Source organism: Prunus dulcis, chromosome 1 (genome assembly GCF_902201215.1).
Source record: "Prunus dulcis chromosome 1, ALMONDv2, whole genome shotgun sequence".
Lineage (NCBI taxonomy): Eukaryota > Viridiplantae > Streptophyta > Magnoliopsida > Rosales > Rosaceae > Prunus > Prunus dulcis.
In genome coordinates, this window is record NC_047650.1 from 1,622,063 (window position 1) to 1,640,517 (window position 18,455).

Consider the following 18,455-nt stretch of genomic DNA (forward strand, 5'->3'; position numbering starts at 1 on the left):
ATTTATTTGTGTGTTGCCGACATTCCAACATCTAGTTTGTTGGTTCTTGAGTTTTCTGGAATTGTGTAGTTGCATCTACACAAATATGCATTACTTTTTCAACAAGAAACTCAAAGCCAAGTTTTTTATGAGCTACACCAGATGAACTTGTTAAGGTTTCCTACAAAAATATATTTGAACTCAAATTTGGTGCTAAAAGGAAAATAAAAAGAAAAGCAAAAGTCTAGGCTCCACTTCTCTCCCTTTCAAACCCTAGCCGCCCCTCTATCCTAGGGGAGGGGGAGGGGAGGTCACTGCCTTTCCTCCCCTCTCCTTCCTTCTCCTTCCTTATCTTCTCTCATTCACTTCCACACTCTTTTTTCTTGCCTTCCCTTGAGGGTTTGGTTGTGCTCTCTGCTCTATTTTTTGTTGCCCCAGATCTCCTTAAATCCCTCTCACCTTGTGATGTCCCTTTTTTTTGCGGCTTTATCTTGGTGTTATTTGGATTCTTTTTGCAGATTTGTGGGTTTTGTGGGGCTGCGGTTTTTCCCTAAACCTGGGCTACGACAGTAGTGTTCTTGTTTTCGTGGTGGCGACGACGACAACTCTACTTTCTATCATCTCGGTTGGTTTTGCCCTTTTTTTTGGATTGTAATAATTATATCAAATCTCTTGTGAGTTGGGTGTTTTGTTTGTAGTTGAGTCTCTACTTGTATTTTTACTTGTGAGAGTTTAAAAGTTGTAGTTATATTGGTAGTTTTGGGTGCTGTTGTCCACGTCTGATTTGTTTAGACTTGTGGCTTTCAAGCCGAAATTTTTTAGGCTTGTGGCTTTCATGCCGAAATTTGTTTGGCTTTATGCCACTATTAGTGGAGATATACTTGTGGTGTATTTCTCTGTATTTGGAATAACCATGCGTGGTTACTGTGCTTCCATATTTGTATCAACCCTTTGTGGGTAGTTTATGCCCTTATGGCTGATGGTCTTGGTGCCTATGTTATGAATACGATTATCGCTTACTCTCAAAAAAGAAAAGCAAAGTAGTAAAAATAATTTATTAAAGTTGTGTATTAAAATAGGGAAATCTGAAGATTAACTTACATTATTATATGCTGAATCTACTTACATACAAAAACAATGTTGCAAATACTTACATTATCAACTGTATGCTGTGCAACAAAGTTTTAATTACAATATTTTAGAATAATAAAAGAATCTAATAAATTATCAAATAAAAGAATGCAACCATGCCTGATGCATCCAGACTGTGGGGATTCCTTCAAAATACTTCAAATGGAGTTCTTATGTTTTTTCATCTTCAGATAGCTGAAAATGGGTTTCTCTGGTACAGGTATAGACTTGACAACCCAACCAATTGGCCAAGAAACAGCTGCAATTCCAATACATGCACCCCATTGCCCCCAATTCAACCTCTCTGTATCTGCAAACTTCTTGAGAAATTCCACCATCACCACCTGAAGCAGAATTGTCACTGCAATGATCCCCAGAAACAATTTGTTGGTGTGAATTCCCTTGAACACATTCTTCTTCTCAAGCTTCCTTGCATTGAACTCATTGAACACCTGGCACAGCACGAAAGTGTTGAAGATCAAGGTGTCCTTTACCTTGTCATCCACACCAAAGATTGATTTGCCTCTGAATTGCAGGGTCAGGAGGATTGCAATCTGGTACAGTGCTTGAGGCAAGAGGTTCCTCCACATGATGTTGGTGATGAGAGGCTCAGTCCTTCCCACTGGTTTCTTCTCCATGAGTTCTTTTGTGGGCTTCTCAGTGGCAAGAGCAAGAGCACCTAGTGTGTCCATGATCAAATTCACCCACAACAATTGAACTGCTGTTAATGGGACTTCACCTGCTGAAACTGCTGCTACAAAGTTGATCACAAGAGCTGCAACATTGACAGTGAGCTGGAATTGGATGAACTTCTGGATGTTATTGTAAACACATCTTCCCCATTTCAAAACTGTGGCCACTGATGCAAAGTTGTCATCCATGATCACAATATCTGAGCTCTCTTTGGCAACTTCTGTGCCTTGAATTCCCATGGAAAGTCCTATATCAGCTTCTTTCAAAGCAGGTGCATCATTCGTGCCGTCACCTGTCACTGCAACCACATGGCCTTTCTGTTTCAAGCATTGCACCATTAGGAGCTTGTCAAATGGGGAGGACCTTGCCATTACACAGATTTTGTCCACCTTCAACATTCTCTCTTCCGGCGTGTAGTTGCGAAATTGCACACCTTCTACCACTGCTCCACTGAACATGTCCTGATTAGGCTTGAGTATCCCACATTCTGTGGCTATGGCTTTTGCAGTGAAAACATTGTCACCTGTGATCATTTTGACATTTACCCCTGCATATTGACAGTCTCCAACTGCTTCCTTCACCCCGGGACGGCATGGATCTTTAAGACCAACAAGTCCTAATAGAGTCATTCCATCTTCTTTAAGCAAAGCTCTGTGGTCTTGTTCATCCACTTGCTCCTCTGCTGGAATTTCTTTATGTGCAAATGCAATGCATCTGAGGCTGCTAGCTGCCATACCTTGAATAATCTGCTCAAATCTCATTTTTGCATTGTCATCCATATTTATAACAAGTCCAGAGGCATTGTAGTAACTTGTGCACATTGCTAGTATCATCTCAGCAGCTCCTTTCCAATGTGCTTGAATTGTATTGTTGTCAGCCTTCCTCTTCATCAAAACCCCGCTTTGTTTCTTCTTTGAATTGAAGGCCTCAACGTACAGAATGCTACAACTCTTCACCACTTTCTGCATATCCATCTTCGATCCATGTACCGCCCATGAAAGAATAGCCTTCTCAGTAGGACTGCCTGAGATTTCAATTTCTGAATCCGAACTAGGCCTGTATACGCTACCAGTTGTATTCAGAGCAACCCCTTCTTGGATCAAATTAAGAACATATGGAGATATGGATGAAAAAGCTTCCTCTGCCACAGGTTCTTCACCCAACCAAAACTTAGTCACCTTCATTTCATTCATGGTGAGAGTGCCTGTTTTGTCAGTACAAATGACGGTAGCAGAGCCCATGGTCTCACAAGCAGAGAGCTTCCTCACCATTGCTTTATCAACCATCATTCTCTTCATGGAATAAGCAAGAGTCAGAGTCACAGCTAGAGGCAAGCCTTCTGGAATTGCCACCACAACAATTGTAACTGCAGCTGCTACAATCTCAACGACCGCGTTTAATATGTCATCAACTTTGGTCTTGCTGCCATTATACTCCTGATTTCCATTCTCATCCTGTGTATTTCCTGTGAAGTATCTAACTAACAAGACAATGAGCACTAGAAAAGCAACAACCAAACCAACTTTACCAATTGATGAAGTTAGCTTGTTGAGGCGAGCTTGTAAAGGGGTCTGTTCATTCGTGTCACGGCTGATTTGGCTCATCATTTCACCCCAAGTTGTGTTCATGCCCACAGAAGTTACAAGCATCCGAGCGTAGCCATCAGCCACTTTGGTGCCAGAGAACAAGAATGGATTTTGGGTTTGATTTATTTCCACATGGTCACTTTCCCCCGTCATGCTTGATTCATCTACTTGTAATGAATGGCCATCAAGAAACAACCCGTCAGCTGGAACTTGATCTCCAATCTTCAAGCAAATGACGTCACCAACCACAATATCGAATATCGAAATCTGTTGGCGCCTGCCGCCTCTCACAGCTTCAATTTGGACATTGTCACTGACTTTCGATAACTTATCAAATTGCCTGTTCTGCCTGTAATTACTTACAGCGGACACAGAAATTACCAGAATGATTGCCAGAAATATGCTTCCGCCATCGATCCAGCCTTCTTTAAGGCCATGCACTTTGATCCCGAGACCAAGAGAGAGCGCAGCACAGCCTAAGAGGATGATAATTGTGAGGTCTTTGAAGGCTTCCCACACAAAATGGAAGAACCCTTCTGCTGGTGGCTTCATGTATGTGTTTGAGCCAAATGCTTCAACTCTTTTGGCAATGTCTTGAGCATCACCATTGCCATGGATGCCATGCTCTGCATCAGTTTTTAGAGCTGATTCTATTTCTTCAACCCCTCCCAGCTCCCGGAGCTGGTTGAGGCTTTTGTCCTTGACAAGGTCAGTGAGGGTGGTTTGATCAATTTCGAACTCGTTATCTGGCTTGACAGTAAGAGTAGTATAAGAGGGAGAGCGAGGTATTTTGGTGTTTGTGAATTTGGATTTGGATAGAGAAAAAAGGTTGAAGGCTCTAGAGCAGTAGATGGTTGCAAAAGCAGAATGCCATTTTCTTTGGTGTTTGCTAAGAGTGCTTTTTTGAACAGCAAAAAGCGACCCAATTTCAATGTATCCCAGTTTTGCATGCAATGTGGTAGCCATGCTGCTTAATAATAGAAAATAAAAAACTTAAGAGAATGTACTGAAAATTAAGGCAGAGAGATGAAAAGACTATTTTGACAAATTATTCAATTAACCAAAGAAGGAACTATTGATAAGAGAATTTGTCTGGAGATTATGCAAATTTGCTGTTGCCTTGAATCACGTTGGACGCCGCTACTCGAATATATAGTTCCTTGGATAAAGAGGTTGCTTGGAAACTCTTTGGTGACGTGAGCGTGTGCTATATGAACTGGACAACGCGGAGTATAACGTAAGCGAGGGCGCGTTTTGAATATGTGTGTGTAACGTTTTCTCAACTCATACACAAGTGTATTTAATGTGTTAAAAAAACTCTTTGGCTCCGTAAGGCTCGCGGAAAGAATTTAATGGGAAATAGAAGATTTATTTTTCATGTTTGGTAATGCTGGGAAAGTAATCAGGAAAAACCACTTTATTTCCTTTCTCATGTTTAGTTTGTCAAAATTTTTAATTATACCCATATTAGATTTTTTTATAAAAAGAATGCATTTAATACTATATTGTAATTCTAAATTGTTAATCGGGACAAAATAGTCATTAAAAAAGTGCATTTAATACTGGCCTTAGTTTCATATGGGAAGGGAAAATGAAATCCTAGCAACTATTTCATTCCCCCTAACAACATGAAAAATCAAGATTTTCCATCTAATTTCTCATGAACCAAACGCATATTTTTTTTTTCTTTACAAGTAAAAGATAGTACTTTACGTTAAATAAATAAATTTATGTGAGTGGAATATATGCGCACAAACTGAATGAGCAAGGCAAAAAGATAGTACCTGCCTGGTATTCTCACGCTATTGTTGTTGAAAAAGGAAAAGAAAATACAGGTCGGTTTTCCACATACTTTATAAAAAGAAATAAAAAAGCCAAAGAAATTTGAGTAGTCATTTTTAAGTGGTTCTCACGCTCATTCTTTCTCTGTGCGATTCCACTGCATTCAGATTGATTAAAAAAAAAAAAGGTTTCCTTTTTTAAATAATAATAATAATAATTACTATTATTTTTTTTTTATAATAATAACTTTGATGTATACAACACAAATTAGTTGGTACAATTCAATGTACCAAACATAAAAATACCGGTAGTATTTCTCTCTTGTCAAAAAGTTTGCGTTAAACACTTTTGTTTTTCTTTTCTTTTGTTTCAGAAAGTTGGGTTTCATGAAATTTGAACTTGACATCATTGTCTACAACAAAGTGATACTACCGTCAAGTATTTAAGAGTTAATAAAATATCTAACATCACTTTTCTTGCCCACTAAGGGATCAGAGTGGTCCCGGCCCTCATCACAATATATTAATATATTTTGTGATATTTTTAGAGTATCTACAATCATGCTCTTTATTTTTCAATTAAAATTTGGCTAACAACACATAAAAATTATTTTAAGAGCTCTCTATAAAATTTGAACTCCAATCATACACTCTAGTTTAGAGAGTAATACTATAGTTATTTTATTTTATTTTATTTATTATTATTTTTTAATTCAATATGATTGGTCCATCTCTATAAAAAATAATATAAAAAAATAGTTAGCATTTATTTAAAGTTTAAATTATACATAAAACAAAGCAGCATTAAATTATAGGGAGCCACTATGAGTCATTTCTCTCTCCTCAGATTTAGGAGCTCCTAGAGGTCTCTCTATTTTAGGAGGTGGATAGGGAACATGGTTGGAGTTGTATTTTTCGAATTCATCTCTAAAATTTGTCTAAGTAGATGGTCTAAGGAGCCCATTGTGGATGCTATTAATATTTTAAACGTCTCCTATTTAAGTTTACCTCTTTTTTTAGATAACTTTCCTTCAAATTTAATTAGTATACTATTATTATTATTTTTATGCAAATCCTTAAAATCCAAGAGTCATTTTCAACCATTTCTTTGCTCTTATAATTAGGTTGGATAAAAGGATTCACTAGTGTAGTGGCCTAGAATATTTACCCCCTCAGGCAAGGTCCTGGATTCGAGTCCTACTATCCATGTAGTGTGTGTGTGAGTTTAGTATACTATCATCCATCTCAATAGGAAAGGTCTTAAAAAAAAAAAAAAGTTGGACACCGTATTTGTGACTTTGGTTTATTGTGTTAGTCTTCATATGATATAATATATATTATGAAGTTTCAATTAGGTTGGATGCTCTCTTGTTCACGAGAAGAGTCATGGGAAACAACTTGTAGAACCAAGGGTTTCTTCGTAGCTAGGGTTTTCGGTCTTGTCACTCTCAGACGTCGACTCCTGATGTTGCTCCCCTGACATCTCCAGCCTCCAGCGTTTGGGCGAAGTTGCCTCCTGCTGCTTTGCTCATAATCTCAGTTAGTTTCATTAGTACGCATAACTCTTCGTTTGGTTTTCCCCCTTTGTCTTTGGTTGTCGCAGACTTGCTCTCTTACGCAAGGAGAGCCGTGGAAAAAACACACAAAGCCTAGGGTATCTCTAACGTTTTGTCCTGCTGATTTTGGTTTCATGGTAGGGTTTCTGTCGATGGAAGATTTAGGGTGCGACAGTTGATTTTCGTTCTTGAGTGTGTTGGTGAGAGGATGAGGATCCTGGTTTTTGGTAAGGGGCAAGGTTTTGATGAGACTAAGAAGTCCAGTTCTCGGTTGATTAGCTTCTATGACCATCATGGGCCTAGCCAGCGATGCACAAGTATGAGCCTTTGGAAGCATCTCTGGAAACTCAGATTGCTCATCGGAGTCGTCGCTACTTGGCTCAGGGTGGCTTGGAGATTTTGCAGTGGCGCTCTTTCTAATATGGCTTGAGGAGACCGGTCTTGTGGGGCCTCTTGGGGGCCAACCTTAGTGTGCGGTTGGAGTGTTCGTGGGCTTGGCATCCTACGAATGCTCTATTCCCTGAAGTGTAATAACCCAAACCAAAATATCTAAAAAGAAATAAAATATCTAAAAAGTAGGATTAATATCTTCTAGCAAAACGACAAGTTTGCCCTCGCATATTTTAATAGGAGAAAATTTGACTTTTTAATCGAGAAAGAATTTGGGAATTCCGCTTGCGCCGTTGCGTAGAGCACGGCGAAACGAGTCCGTAGACACGGAGTAGACTTGAATCGGACTTGTAACGAAGAAAACACGATCAAAATACCGCAAAGGGCAAAATGGTAATTTAGCAAAAAGTCAGATTTTTATCCCTTTTCTCCTTCTCTCTCCTCATTTCTCTCTCCTCTCTCTCTCTCTCTCTCCTCCCGATCGCACCAGCGCCGCGCGACTCTTCACCTTCTCGGCGACGGCCCGGCCACCACAGGCCGAGCTGATCTCCGCCGTGGGTACCGTCGGCTCCGCCTCCCTCTCGCCGTCACGACCCGACTGTCCTCCACCCTTGGGCCGCCCGGAGCTGGTCAGAAAGTCATGATTTCCGACGGATGTTCACCCGAGTTTCACCGATCTTCCAGCTCGATTTTCTCCTTCGTTTCTCCACCAAATCAATTGAGCAAGGTATGGTTTCTGAGCTATTTTTCGTGTTCTAACTGATGGATGTATGGGTTTCGATCGATTTTAGCTCTAAAGCGATTAATTTTCGACTTGAATTCTGGCCGAAACTTCGGCCGCCTTGATCTACTGTTTCTGGTCACTTTTTGGGGTATGTCCAAGAACAAAAGTGACTCCAAATGGGGTGTTTTACCTAGAATAAGAGTTTGGAGTCTTGGTTCTGAGATTTTTCGGCAACCCAAAATCGCTTAGGACATCCAAATCTGCCCGCGCGTGCTGGGGCACGTGGGCGAGGGTGGTGAAGTAATTCTGGGAAGTTTTGAGATCCTCGTGTTGTCACGAGCGCATAGGATTTTGCGGATCTCGATTCGGAGTCCGTTTGAGCCCCGAACGGATTTTCCATATCGCGCGATCCTTGGGTGCAGTGTCGTCTAATCGTCGGATCACACTGAAATTTGGATATGTCATACTACATGATTCCAGGATCGTGTAGGATTCAACGGATTGCGAATCGGAATCCCGAATACTCCGGAATCGCGAACCCTGGGGCTAGGGTTTGGATTTTAAGCGATAACGCGATCTTGACCAATCCGACCGTCCGTTTCGGACCAAACTCGCGGAACATGGTTCCTTCTCTATCAGGAACCTTTAGAGAAGCCCAGATTGGCCATCGGAGACAGTGGACCCACGGGGTCCCGGATTGGCCGGTCTAGTGGTTTATCGCTTAGTCAAGCGTCAAGTCTTCCAAAACTGATCTAAGAGTCTAAAAGGCTAATGTGGGCATAGGAGTAACTTAAAAACTGAGCGCACGTATTTCTAGGAGCCGGGGGCAGGGTGTTTAATTTAAATTCTTTTTATTCAGCAGTTTATTGATTCATTATTCATGGATAATCAGGCATCAGAGGTCCAGTCGACCTGCAGGAGGGACTTTCGAAGGGTCCAATTAGTTCGGACCATCAGTGAGTGGACTTTCTTTCATAAATGATTTTATATGCATGAGTTATACAAATGATTTATATAAATGAGATTACTTAAATGATTTTATAATGATTTTCTACAAATAAGCTTTTATAAGTCAGTTTATATGGGTTAATTTCATTATTTGATCTTGAAGAAGTTTTATGAACTATTTATTTCGAACGTGATTTGGGCGGTACAATGCTTTGATTTACGTGTTGTTTAGTTACTGAAGCTCAGTAATATAAAAAGCAGAGTTTGAGAACTCTATCAGAGGAGACAGCAGTTAAATTTCAGTTTCACAAAAAGGCAGTGAGTTATTAGATTTTTCTAAAAAAATAGTTTATTTTAGAACCACCATGTACCCACCCTTTATTTGGTGATTACCCAGAGTTGGACCGATGTCTACGGACATCCAGTCCGATTTCAGTTTACGTCAGTGCACTTGACTTTGCCTCACGAGTTACGGGGACGCTCGGACCGTGAGTGCCAGGATTTGCGGCTCGGCAGACTTGGTGTCCCGAGACCTGCCAGGATTGCGGATCAGGCTGACTACGGTCCCCTGCATCCTGCCAGAGCGACTCGAGCTGACTTGGTGTCATCGAGGATCTGCCGGAGGATCAGGCTGACCATAGTCCCCTGATTTCGCCAGTTTGCGGCTCGGGTAGACTGCGTGACGCCCGAGACCTGCCAGGGGAATTGACGGATATGACAGGGGTACAATTAGGTGGTAGTTTCAAAGGATTTTAAGCTCTTTTATTCAGTTATGATTTTCAGCTATTTCTAACCAGTTTCTTTGTTATTCGCGCATTTTATATCTTTATATAATTGTTCAGTTTCACGAATCTATATACATACGATTATATATATATTCAGATGAATACCTTATACTAAACGCAGGTGAACTTTAGCCTTACTTATCAAGTTATTTTTACTATGGGGGTTATTATGATTTTAACTGTTTTCAAGAATCTTATGTTTGGTCCACTCACATTTTCAACCTGTTTTTCGCCCCCAGGCCGTAGAAGTGCGCAGGATCCACCACCGGGCCATTCATAGCTTCCGCACCACCAAGTAAGGTAGAGATTTGTGGAAAATCCTTGAAACCCTGAAAACTTTAGAAAATGCTCTGATTTCTAGTTGAAACTGAAAAACTGGAGTTGAGATCTATTATTTGAGATATTCTGGCAGTTGGTGTGGATTTAATTGATTGTTTAACAGGTGAAAAATTTTGGGGTTGGTCAAAATACAGGGGAGACTCTGCCGAATTTTCGGCAGAAGTCTAAGGGAAAGTATAAAAAGAATTTGAAACGAGAAGGGTAAAAAGGTCTTTTGTGCCCGACATTCGCCAGGTGTCGGACACGCACATGACTTGGCTCGAATTTCAAAGCGAAAATTGGGTCGGGTCCTGTCATGAAGCCTCATTCTTAGGGTTTGTTTTGTGTGGTGTTTTATGTTGTCTACCTATCTAAATGCTTTCTAGTTCTGTGTTGTTCAACGGACTTTGGCTCTTTCATAGGAGGTTTCTTTTGATAGTGTTAGGATGCGACAATGTGTTTTCTGAAGGGTTTTTCTTCGTTGTTTTTCTGTCTTGTTGTCCTTTGTTTTTCTCCCACTGTTGTGTTGACCCTTTGCAGCTGTTCTCTGCTCTGCGCTGCCGAAGAACTATGCTTGGTCATAGAAGGTTTTTCTTTCTCAAGCACTGAGTTGAGTTGTTGGGCTTCTTTCAGGTTCCTCTTTGTTGTCGTCTCTGTGTTTTCTTTGTGTGTTCTCTTGTGTCTCTGACTCTTGGTGTGCGATGTTGTTCATGTGATGTACAAAGGACTATAAATTCTCATAGAATGCTTCTTTTAATAGTTGGGTTGCATTGCGGTTCTCTCTTGTGGGTCTACTGTGTTGGTGTCTAGTAAGTATTTTTCTTTTATGGTTTTTTGTTACAGTCCGAAGTGGCTTGAATCGGACTCTCCTGTTAGTCTATGGCATGTGTGGTACTCTTTCTTACCCTGGGTTTGCCCCATGTGATTTTCCTAGGAATGTTTTAACAAGGGCACTGTAATCATGTTGTTGTTTGTATGCCAATTATGGTTTATGAATGAAATCTTCTTCTCAAAAGTTTCAATTGGGTTGACTCAATTAAGGTTTATTAATCTTTCTCGTATTTTTGAGTGTTTTCTCCTCATATGGTTTGTTTGGGTTTGTGAAATTTTGATTTAATATCTATTGAGCTCAATTTATGTGTAGGTTACCAAAGAAAAAAAGTTGTCAAGATTTTTTAGGCCAGTTTGGCGTTGTTGTGCTGTGAAAATAATCAAGGTCAGATTTGCTGTGAGAGAAATTAGTTGTGAGAGAAAGCAGTTTGGCGTTTGGTAAACTTTTTGTTAAAAGTGTTATTGATATTGATTCCCACATAATCAGAAAATGATTGCGGCATAATCATTAAACCCAACACCTCTTCGAAACTGATTCTTGCATAATTAAAAAATGAAAACACCTCATTAGCTGTTTTTCCTTATAGTTTTCTCTCACAGCAATTTTTAACAAAAAAAGATTTTCTCATAGTATACCAAATAGGCTGGGCTTCCCAAATTTTTTTTAAAAATCACTTATCACTCCAAATAAGCAATGTCAAACAGACATTTTAAATATGATCCTTTTGGTTACTTTGTAATGTATTAATACTGTGAGTTCTAATATATATGTTGTTAAAGGATCCCCTACACATGAAATTCCAACTCCGCATGCCCTTTAAACAAACTCTTTCCGCTAAAACAGTTAAAAGGCAACACGTACGTGTCACTCTAAGCCGAAGAGATCATACGTCAGTAAAAAGAAGTAATAACGCCTTCAAAACTCCAATGGAGTGGTCAATGGGTGTTCAACGACAAAGATTCAAAATGTTGACTCCAGGTGAAACTCATGCACAATTTAATCGGAAAATTCTAATACATTGTAGCAGCAAATGCTGTGGCATAAAAATAAAATGCAAGGAAAAGACGTCCTTATCCCGGACGGACCAAATAACATTGCAATTACATGCAACGTAACTTCAGTGCTTGTGAAAGTGCAGGATGGGCAACGCGTTCCAACCGCCTGACTATGAGAACCAAATTAAATCTGAATCCTAGGTCAAATAATTAGGTCAATTAGTTTGGGAATTATTTGACTTAATTGGGAGTTACCTAATCTAATTGGGAATTACCTAATCAAATTGAGAGTTACCTGAATTAATTGGGAGGTTACCTAATTTAAGTTGGATGTATTTGATCCTCGCCTTAATAAGAGATTTGGTTAAATCCCTAATCCCTAAATACACCAACCTCACCAACTATACAAACCTCACCAACCACACCAACCTCACCAACCTCACCAACCACACCAACCTCACCAACCTCTCCAAGGCCACTATAAATACTTGGATACTCACAAGGATGAAGGTACGTCAGAATTACTACTAAAACTTTGTAGAGATCTTCCCTTCACAGACCTTAGCCACCTCTTCTCTCTCTCTCTCTCTCTCTCTCTCTCTTTTACTTAAGGCTCTGGCCGCCCGGTTTGCACCATAAACATATCTCCGTACCCTATTAGCTATTGTTTTCTATACGATTCAATTGAACTAATTTAGGCATCGGAGTGTGGTCCTCTTATTTGTTCTATTTTGCAGGGAGAAAGAGGCGGGGAAGAAGAAAGGGGAATTTTTCCAATCGAATAGTCTCGTGGGGAAATTTGCTCCCACACAGACTCAAGAATTTCTCTACTAAATTTGGAATCTACAAGAATCGTGGGGTCAACTTAACCTTTAGTTGTTCAATTTCCTAAAAAAATTGTTAGCAACCTGTGGGAGCAAATTTCCCCGCTAGTATATTTGCCCAAGATTCCTTCGTCTTCTCCGCCTCTCTTTCTCCCTGCAAAACAGATCGGAGTAAAAGGACCACACCCGGGGGGTGTTGGCCAAAGGCCCTCCGATGCCTAAGTTAGGTAGGGTAATTCAAGGAAAACTGGGTGGCCGGAGCCGTGTGTGGTGGCCGGAGCCTTGTGTGAGAGAGAGAAAGAGAGGAGGTGGCTAGGGTTTTTGAGAAATAATTTATGCAGAGTTTTAGTAGGAATTTAGGCGTACCTTAACCTTTGTGTATGGCCATCCTTTTATAGTGGTCTCGGAGGCTAGGGTTTCAGATGAATAATTCCATAGATGGAAAGGAATTATTCCTCCCCGATTTGGAATTGATTTGATTAATTAGGGATTTGATTTATTAGGGTAAATCAAATCCCTAATTGTGGTAGGTATCAAATCAATTCCTAATTTAATTAGGTAACTCCTCATTTAATTGGGAATTGGGGTAGGAATCAAATCAATTCTCGACCCAATTAGGTAATATTCTATTTAATTAGGTAATCCCCAATTAAATTGAATAATTCCCAATTAGGTCAAATAAGCCTTAAATAGAAGGAATTATTTGACCTAGGGTTTTGATTTAATTAGGTTCCCACAAATGCCCCCCAGATTCTGCGTGGCGTGTGACGGCATGTAGGAGATGTGGATTAACCGTTGGGCCATCCAACTGCAACTGGGCTTCCTTATTTGAATTGGGCTTTTGCGTGGAGGAGGCTTTTTACTCGGGCTGTCCAGCTGTAACTGGGCTGGAGGTGCGCGATCTGCTGCTGGAGCAGGTGTTTGGGTCATCTTTTTTGTGGCTGATCCAAATTGCTTCAATTCCTTCTTCTTTTTGTGCCACGAACTAGGATCAGTATGAGTCAAGGGGATCATGTGCGGAGCACGAACGTGCTGAAAGTCAGCGGCAGATAGGAAGAGGAGGTTGGTGACGGTCAGCTCGTTCTTCTCACCTACTGTGATGGTAATAAGTTGAACCTTTTGATCCATGGAATTCTTTTTTATGTATCTGACTAACTTCCATCTTCTGCTTGCAGGCTTGCAGAGAATGACATCTGCAAGAAACTCGATCTCAGCCCGAACATGACCAAGGTTCAGCAAGCTCTGAACATCCCTATCAGGTTCCTTGAATGGCATTAGTTGCTGAGGAAACATCAAAAGGAGGTTGGTGGTCTGCCCCCTGCCGGAGATGTTGGAAGATGGAAGCTGTATGGCTAGGAGCCTAGATGATCTGCTAGCTGAGCAGGTGGAGTCCTCGACCGAACTTCCTCATTCTGCCACGAGCAAGTCTTCTTTAAGGGGGGGTCTAATGTGTTGAGAAGATCCCCATGAGAGTTGCTCCTTTTTTATCTGCCGAGATCAAGCGCCTCGTCAACGCGAACAACAAGAAAGTCAATGTCATGCATAAGGTCTGGGATATTCTGCTCAAGTCTCTGCCCGAACTGGCCAAAGCCCGTGATCTGCCTTATAAGAAGGTTATTGAGAAACATGGTTTGGGTTGCCTGCGCTGATCCAAGGATCAAATTAAGAGGACTGTACCTCTATCCACGACCACTACTTGTCTATAATGCCACGAACAGTTAAGCGTGGAGCTGAATCAATGTAGCAAGTTGCAGCAAAGAGAGCTAAAGAGTCGTCTGCTCGAGCAAAATGTCCTTCAGTTACACGAACTGCCGATCCGGGAGTTGGTGATAGCTTTGCTAGTCAATTTTGGTACTCATGCTGAAGCCACAGAGGCGTTCAAGCATGAAATTGTTGCTAATGCATACAACCTGGGATACTTGGATTGCAGGAACGGTGCTCTTCCTTATTGCCCTCTCGAACATGAGGATGGTGAGTAGCTCTATCTCAACTTGCTACTCAAAGTGAGCAGATCAATGCTGTGAATGTAGAAGCAGTTGAAGAGCAGGTGGCAGCTGAAGCTGCAATGGAGGAAGACAACGCCAAAGGTGGTGCAGTTAAATTGTTAATCGGGACAAAATGTGAGCTACTACTAGTGAGCTGCAACTCGAGCAATGACCTTTTCTCGTTCTTGCGTATGTCGGGGACATAACGCTTGAAAAAGACTCCATTGAGTTTGTGCTTCGATGAGCAGCTTTTCTGCAATAGAGGTAAGGCTTGTCGCCTGCGTGGAGTCGAGCTGGTAAGCTGCCACTCGAACAATGGCCTTCTTGTTGTGGTAAGATGTGAGCTGCTGCTAGTAAGTTGCAACTCGAACAATGACCTTTTTATTATAGCAAGATGTGAGCTACTACTGGTGAGCTGCAACTCGAACAATAGCCTTCTTGTTGCGGTAAGATGTTAGTTGCTGCTCGAACAATGGCCTTCTTGTTGCGGTAAGATGTGAGCTGCTGCTAGTAAGTTGCAACTCGAATAATGACATTCTTATTATAGCAAAATGTGAGCTACTACTGGTGAGCTGCAACTCGAGCAATGACCTTTTCTCGTTCTTCTTCGAGCGGATCACGATCGACCCATTTTCCTTATGCGCCTTCCATTATTTTCTTGATGCAGTCCAGCACAATCTTGTTGGATGCTTCTGCTAGGTTTTCCTGGCATAGAACTTTTCCTTTGGCAAGTTTTCGTTGACCAGGTAGTCAATGATGGGGTTTTGCCAGCTAGGATCCTCGTCGATCTGCATCAGGTTCGGCTGCTCTGCCTCTTCTATGCTAGGCTGGTCAAGGTGCTTGACTAGGATGGAGTGTCTGAACTGGGTATCCAGCGCTGATCCTAAGCTTGCCAGTGCATCTGAGTGCGCGTTCTCTACTCGGGGCACCTGCTGAACGGTAAAGGTAGGAAACGCCTTCAACAGCTCTTGGACTTTGTCAAGGCACAAGATCATCCTTGGGTGCTTCGCCATGTATTCTCCTGATGCTTGACTTGTGATTAGCTGGGAATTTGAGTATATGGCCAACTTCTTGATTGATAGCTCCTTTGCTAAGCGCAAGCCAGCAAGCAGTGCCTCGTACTCTGCCTCATTGTTTGAAGCCAGGGAGGCAACTGTGATAGCTTGCTCTAATAGGGTTCCATCTGGGGTGACGATGACGACGCCTGCTCCAGCTACTTTTTGGTTCAACGCTCCAGCTACGCGTAACTGCCACATGTCTTTGGGTTGGTTAGGTTCCGTGGAGGTCTTGTTTACTCTCAAACTTTCCTTCTTTTTGCTGACCAGCTTCTCTTCTTCTGCTGATTGTGTGAATTCTGCAACAAAGTCTGCTAAGGCCTGAGCTTGTATTGCAGTCTTCGGCCGGTAGAGGAGGTCGTATTGGCTTAGCTCTATTGCGTACTTCATGAGTCGCTGATAAGCATCAGGGCTGTGGAGAATTGATCTCAAAGGAAAGTCAGTCATAACGATGACTCGGTGAGCTTGGTAATAATGTCGCAGCTTTCTCACGGAAACGACAAGGGCCAAAATGAGCTTATCCAATTTTGGGTAGCGAGTCTCTACATCGAGGAGAGCTTTTGACGTGTAGAATATCAGATGTTGGGCCCCAAGTTCTTCTCGGATGAGAGCTGAGCTGATGGCCGAGTTGGACACTGCCAGGTACACGAACAAGTCTTCACCAGGAATTGGCTTCGAGAGCAGGGGAGGTGAAGTAAGGTAGGTTTTTAGACTCTGGAAAGCTACTTTGCATTCCTCGTCCCACTTGTCTTTTTGCCCCTTCTTCAAAGCTTTGAAGAATGGTCTGCACTTGTCGGTAGACTTCGAGAGGAATCGGTTGAGGGCTGTTGCTCTGCCCGTAAGACTTTGTATTTTCTTCACTGTGGAATGTGACTTCATCTCGGGAATGGCTTTGATTTGGCTTGGGTGTGACCTCGTTGTGTGACTAAGTACCCCAGGAATCAGCCCGATGATACACCAAAACGTGCATTTACTTGGATTCAGCTTCATGCGGTATTGACAGAGCAGGTTGAATGCCTCGATGAGGTTTTTGAGGTGGTCTCCACGCTTGGGGGCTTTGACCAGCATATCATCCACGTAGACTTTCATGGTTCTGTCGATCTGCTCCTTGAAAATCTTATTCACGAGCCTTTGATAGGTTGCTCCAGCGTTCTTCAACCCAAAGGGCATGACCTTGTAGCAGTAGGTCCCTCTCTCGATGATGAAAGAGGTCTTTGCCTTGTCATCGTCGTACATCATAATTTGATTATAGCCGGAGTAGGCATCCATGAATCTGAGCAGCTGGTTGCCGGAAGTTGAATCCACGAGCTGGTCGATCCTCGGCAATGGGAAGTTATCTTTAGGGCATGCTTTGTTGAGGTCGGTGTAATCGACGCACACTCTCCATTTGCCATTTTCTTGTTTTGCCACCAGAACGACGTTGGCCAGCCATTCTGAGTAGAAGACCTCTTCAATAAATCCAGCGTCTAGAAGCTTGTCGATCTCGGCTTCAATGATTGCGACTCTCTCAGTAGCGAAGTTGCGTCTCTTCTGCACCACGGGCTTGCTGGCAGGGTTGACATGGAGGCGGTGGCAGATGATGTCTGGGTCGATGTCGGGCATGTCAGATGGTGACCACGCGAACATGTCTTTGTTGTTTTGGAGGAAGATGATCAGCTCCACCTTCTCGTCTGGGCTTAGGCGCGAGCCAATCCTCGCTTTCTTGTCTGGCTGGTTAGGATCGAGGGGTACTAACTCAACGTCTTCCTCAGGCTTCCAACCTTCTTCAAGGGAGCCTTCCGGGCGGATTCCCTCCTCTCGATCCTTCTTGTTTGGATTCTGGTACGAGCCGATATGCGCTTCTTTGTCTGGCTGGCCAAGATCAGGGGGTACTAACTCGACGTCATCCTCAGGCTTCCAATCCTTTTCAGGGGAGTCTTTCGGGCAGAATCTCGTTCGAGCCTGCTTGTTTGCTTGAGCCCTTGAGCTGTGCATCTTCTTGCCATGGCTTGGTCACTATTGATCTGCTCGATTCCGCCTCCAGGGATGGGGTAGCGAATCTTCTGGTGTAGAGCAGATGTGATGGCCTTGATCTTGCTGATCCACGGTCGGCCCAAGATTCCATTGTAGGGGAGATCTCGTTGATGACCATGAAGGTTTGAGAGCAGAGCACTAGGGGTGAGTGGACGTCAAGGTCGATCGTTCCAACAGTGATTGATGTGGCCCCATTGAAGCCGGTAAGCGACCTGGCAAGTTTGCTAATCTTGGGCTCCAATCCCATCTGTTGGATGACAGATAGTTGCAGGATGTTAGCTGCGCTGCCCTCATCCACATGAATTCGCTCGATCACAGCTTGTTCAATTTCAATGCAGATGACTAGCGCGTCATTATGCGGTAGGTCAAGCCCGATCAAGTCCTTCTTCTGGAAACCAATGATGGGTGTATCCACAATGACTGGTACTCCTGTTGTGACTTGGGAGACATAAGTTGCCTGCGCGATCTTCCTCTTTCGCTCCTTGGTAGTCAGCCCGGACTCCCGGGAGTCAGCTAGAATGGTGTTGATTCGAATGACCTTTTGGGGAGGCTCCTTGGCAGCCGCATCACGATCCTCGATCTGCTGAATGGCCCTCTTTGCGACGAATTCTGTGCAATGACCTTCTCTGACCAGCTCCTCAAGATGCCTTTTCCAAGCATTGCAGTTGTTGGTGTAATGTCCGTGCTCCCCGTGGAATGCACAGTATTTACTGGTGTCCCTCTTAGAGGGGTCTCCCTTCATGGGTGGCGGTCTCCTCACCCACGGCTTGTCCTTCACTTGAGCCAGGATCTGATGAATTGGGATAGCGAACTCAGTGAAGGTCCCTATTTCTGAGCTTCCCTCTCGGGGCCGCGATCTG

General features: G+C 42.6%; 2 protein-coding genes across 2 annotated transcripts; both read right to left on the reverse strand.

Annotated features, from left to right (window-relative positions):
- Nucleotides 1–1,061: 1,061 nt before the first annotated feature.
- On the reverse strand, nt 1,062–4,496 carry LOC117615549 (putative calcium-transporting ATPase 13, plasma membrane-type). Its single transcript, XM_034344650.1, has one exon. The coding sequence runs from the start codon at nt 4,353–4,355 to the stop codon at nt 1,269–1,271; it is 3,087 nt and encodes a 1,028-aa protein (XP_034200541.1). The 5' UTR covers nt 4,356–4,496; the 3' UTR covers nt 1,062–1,268.
- A 10,726-nt stretch (nt 4,497–15,222) lies between these two features.
- LOC117614554 lies at nt 15,223–18,337 on the reverse strand. Its single transcript, XM_034343407.1, has 2 exons — nt 17,579–18,337; nt 15,223–17,484 (listed from the first exon to the last, which is right to left on the reverse strand). Exons 1-2 carry the CDS (start codon nt 18,335–18,337, stop codon nt 15,223–15,225), a joined length of 3,021 nt encoding a protein of 1,006 aa, XP_034199298.1.
- Nucleotides 18,338–18,455: the final 118 nt, after the last annotated feature.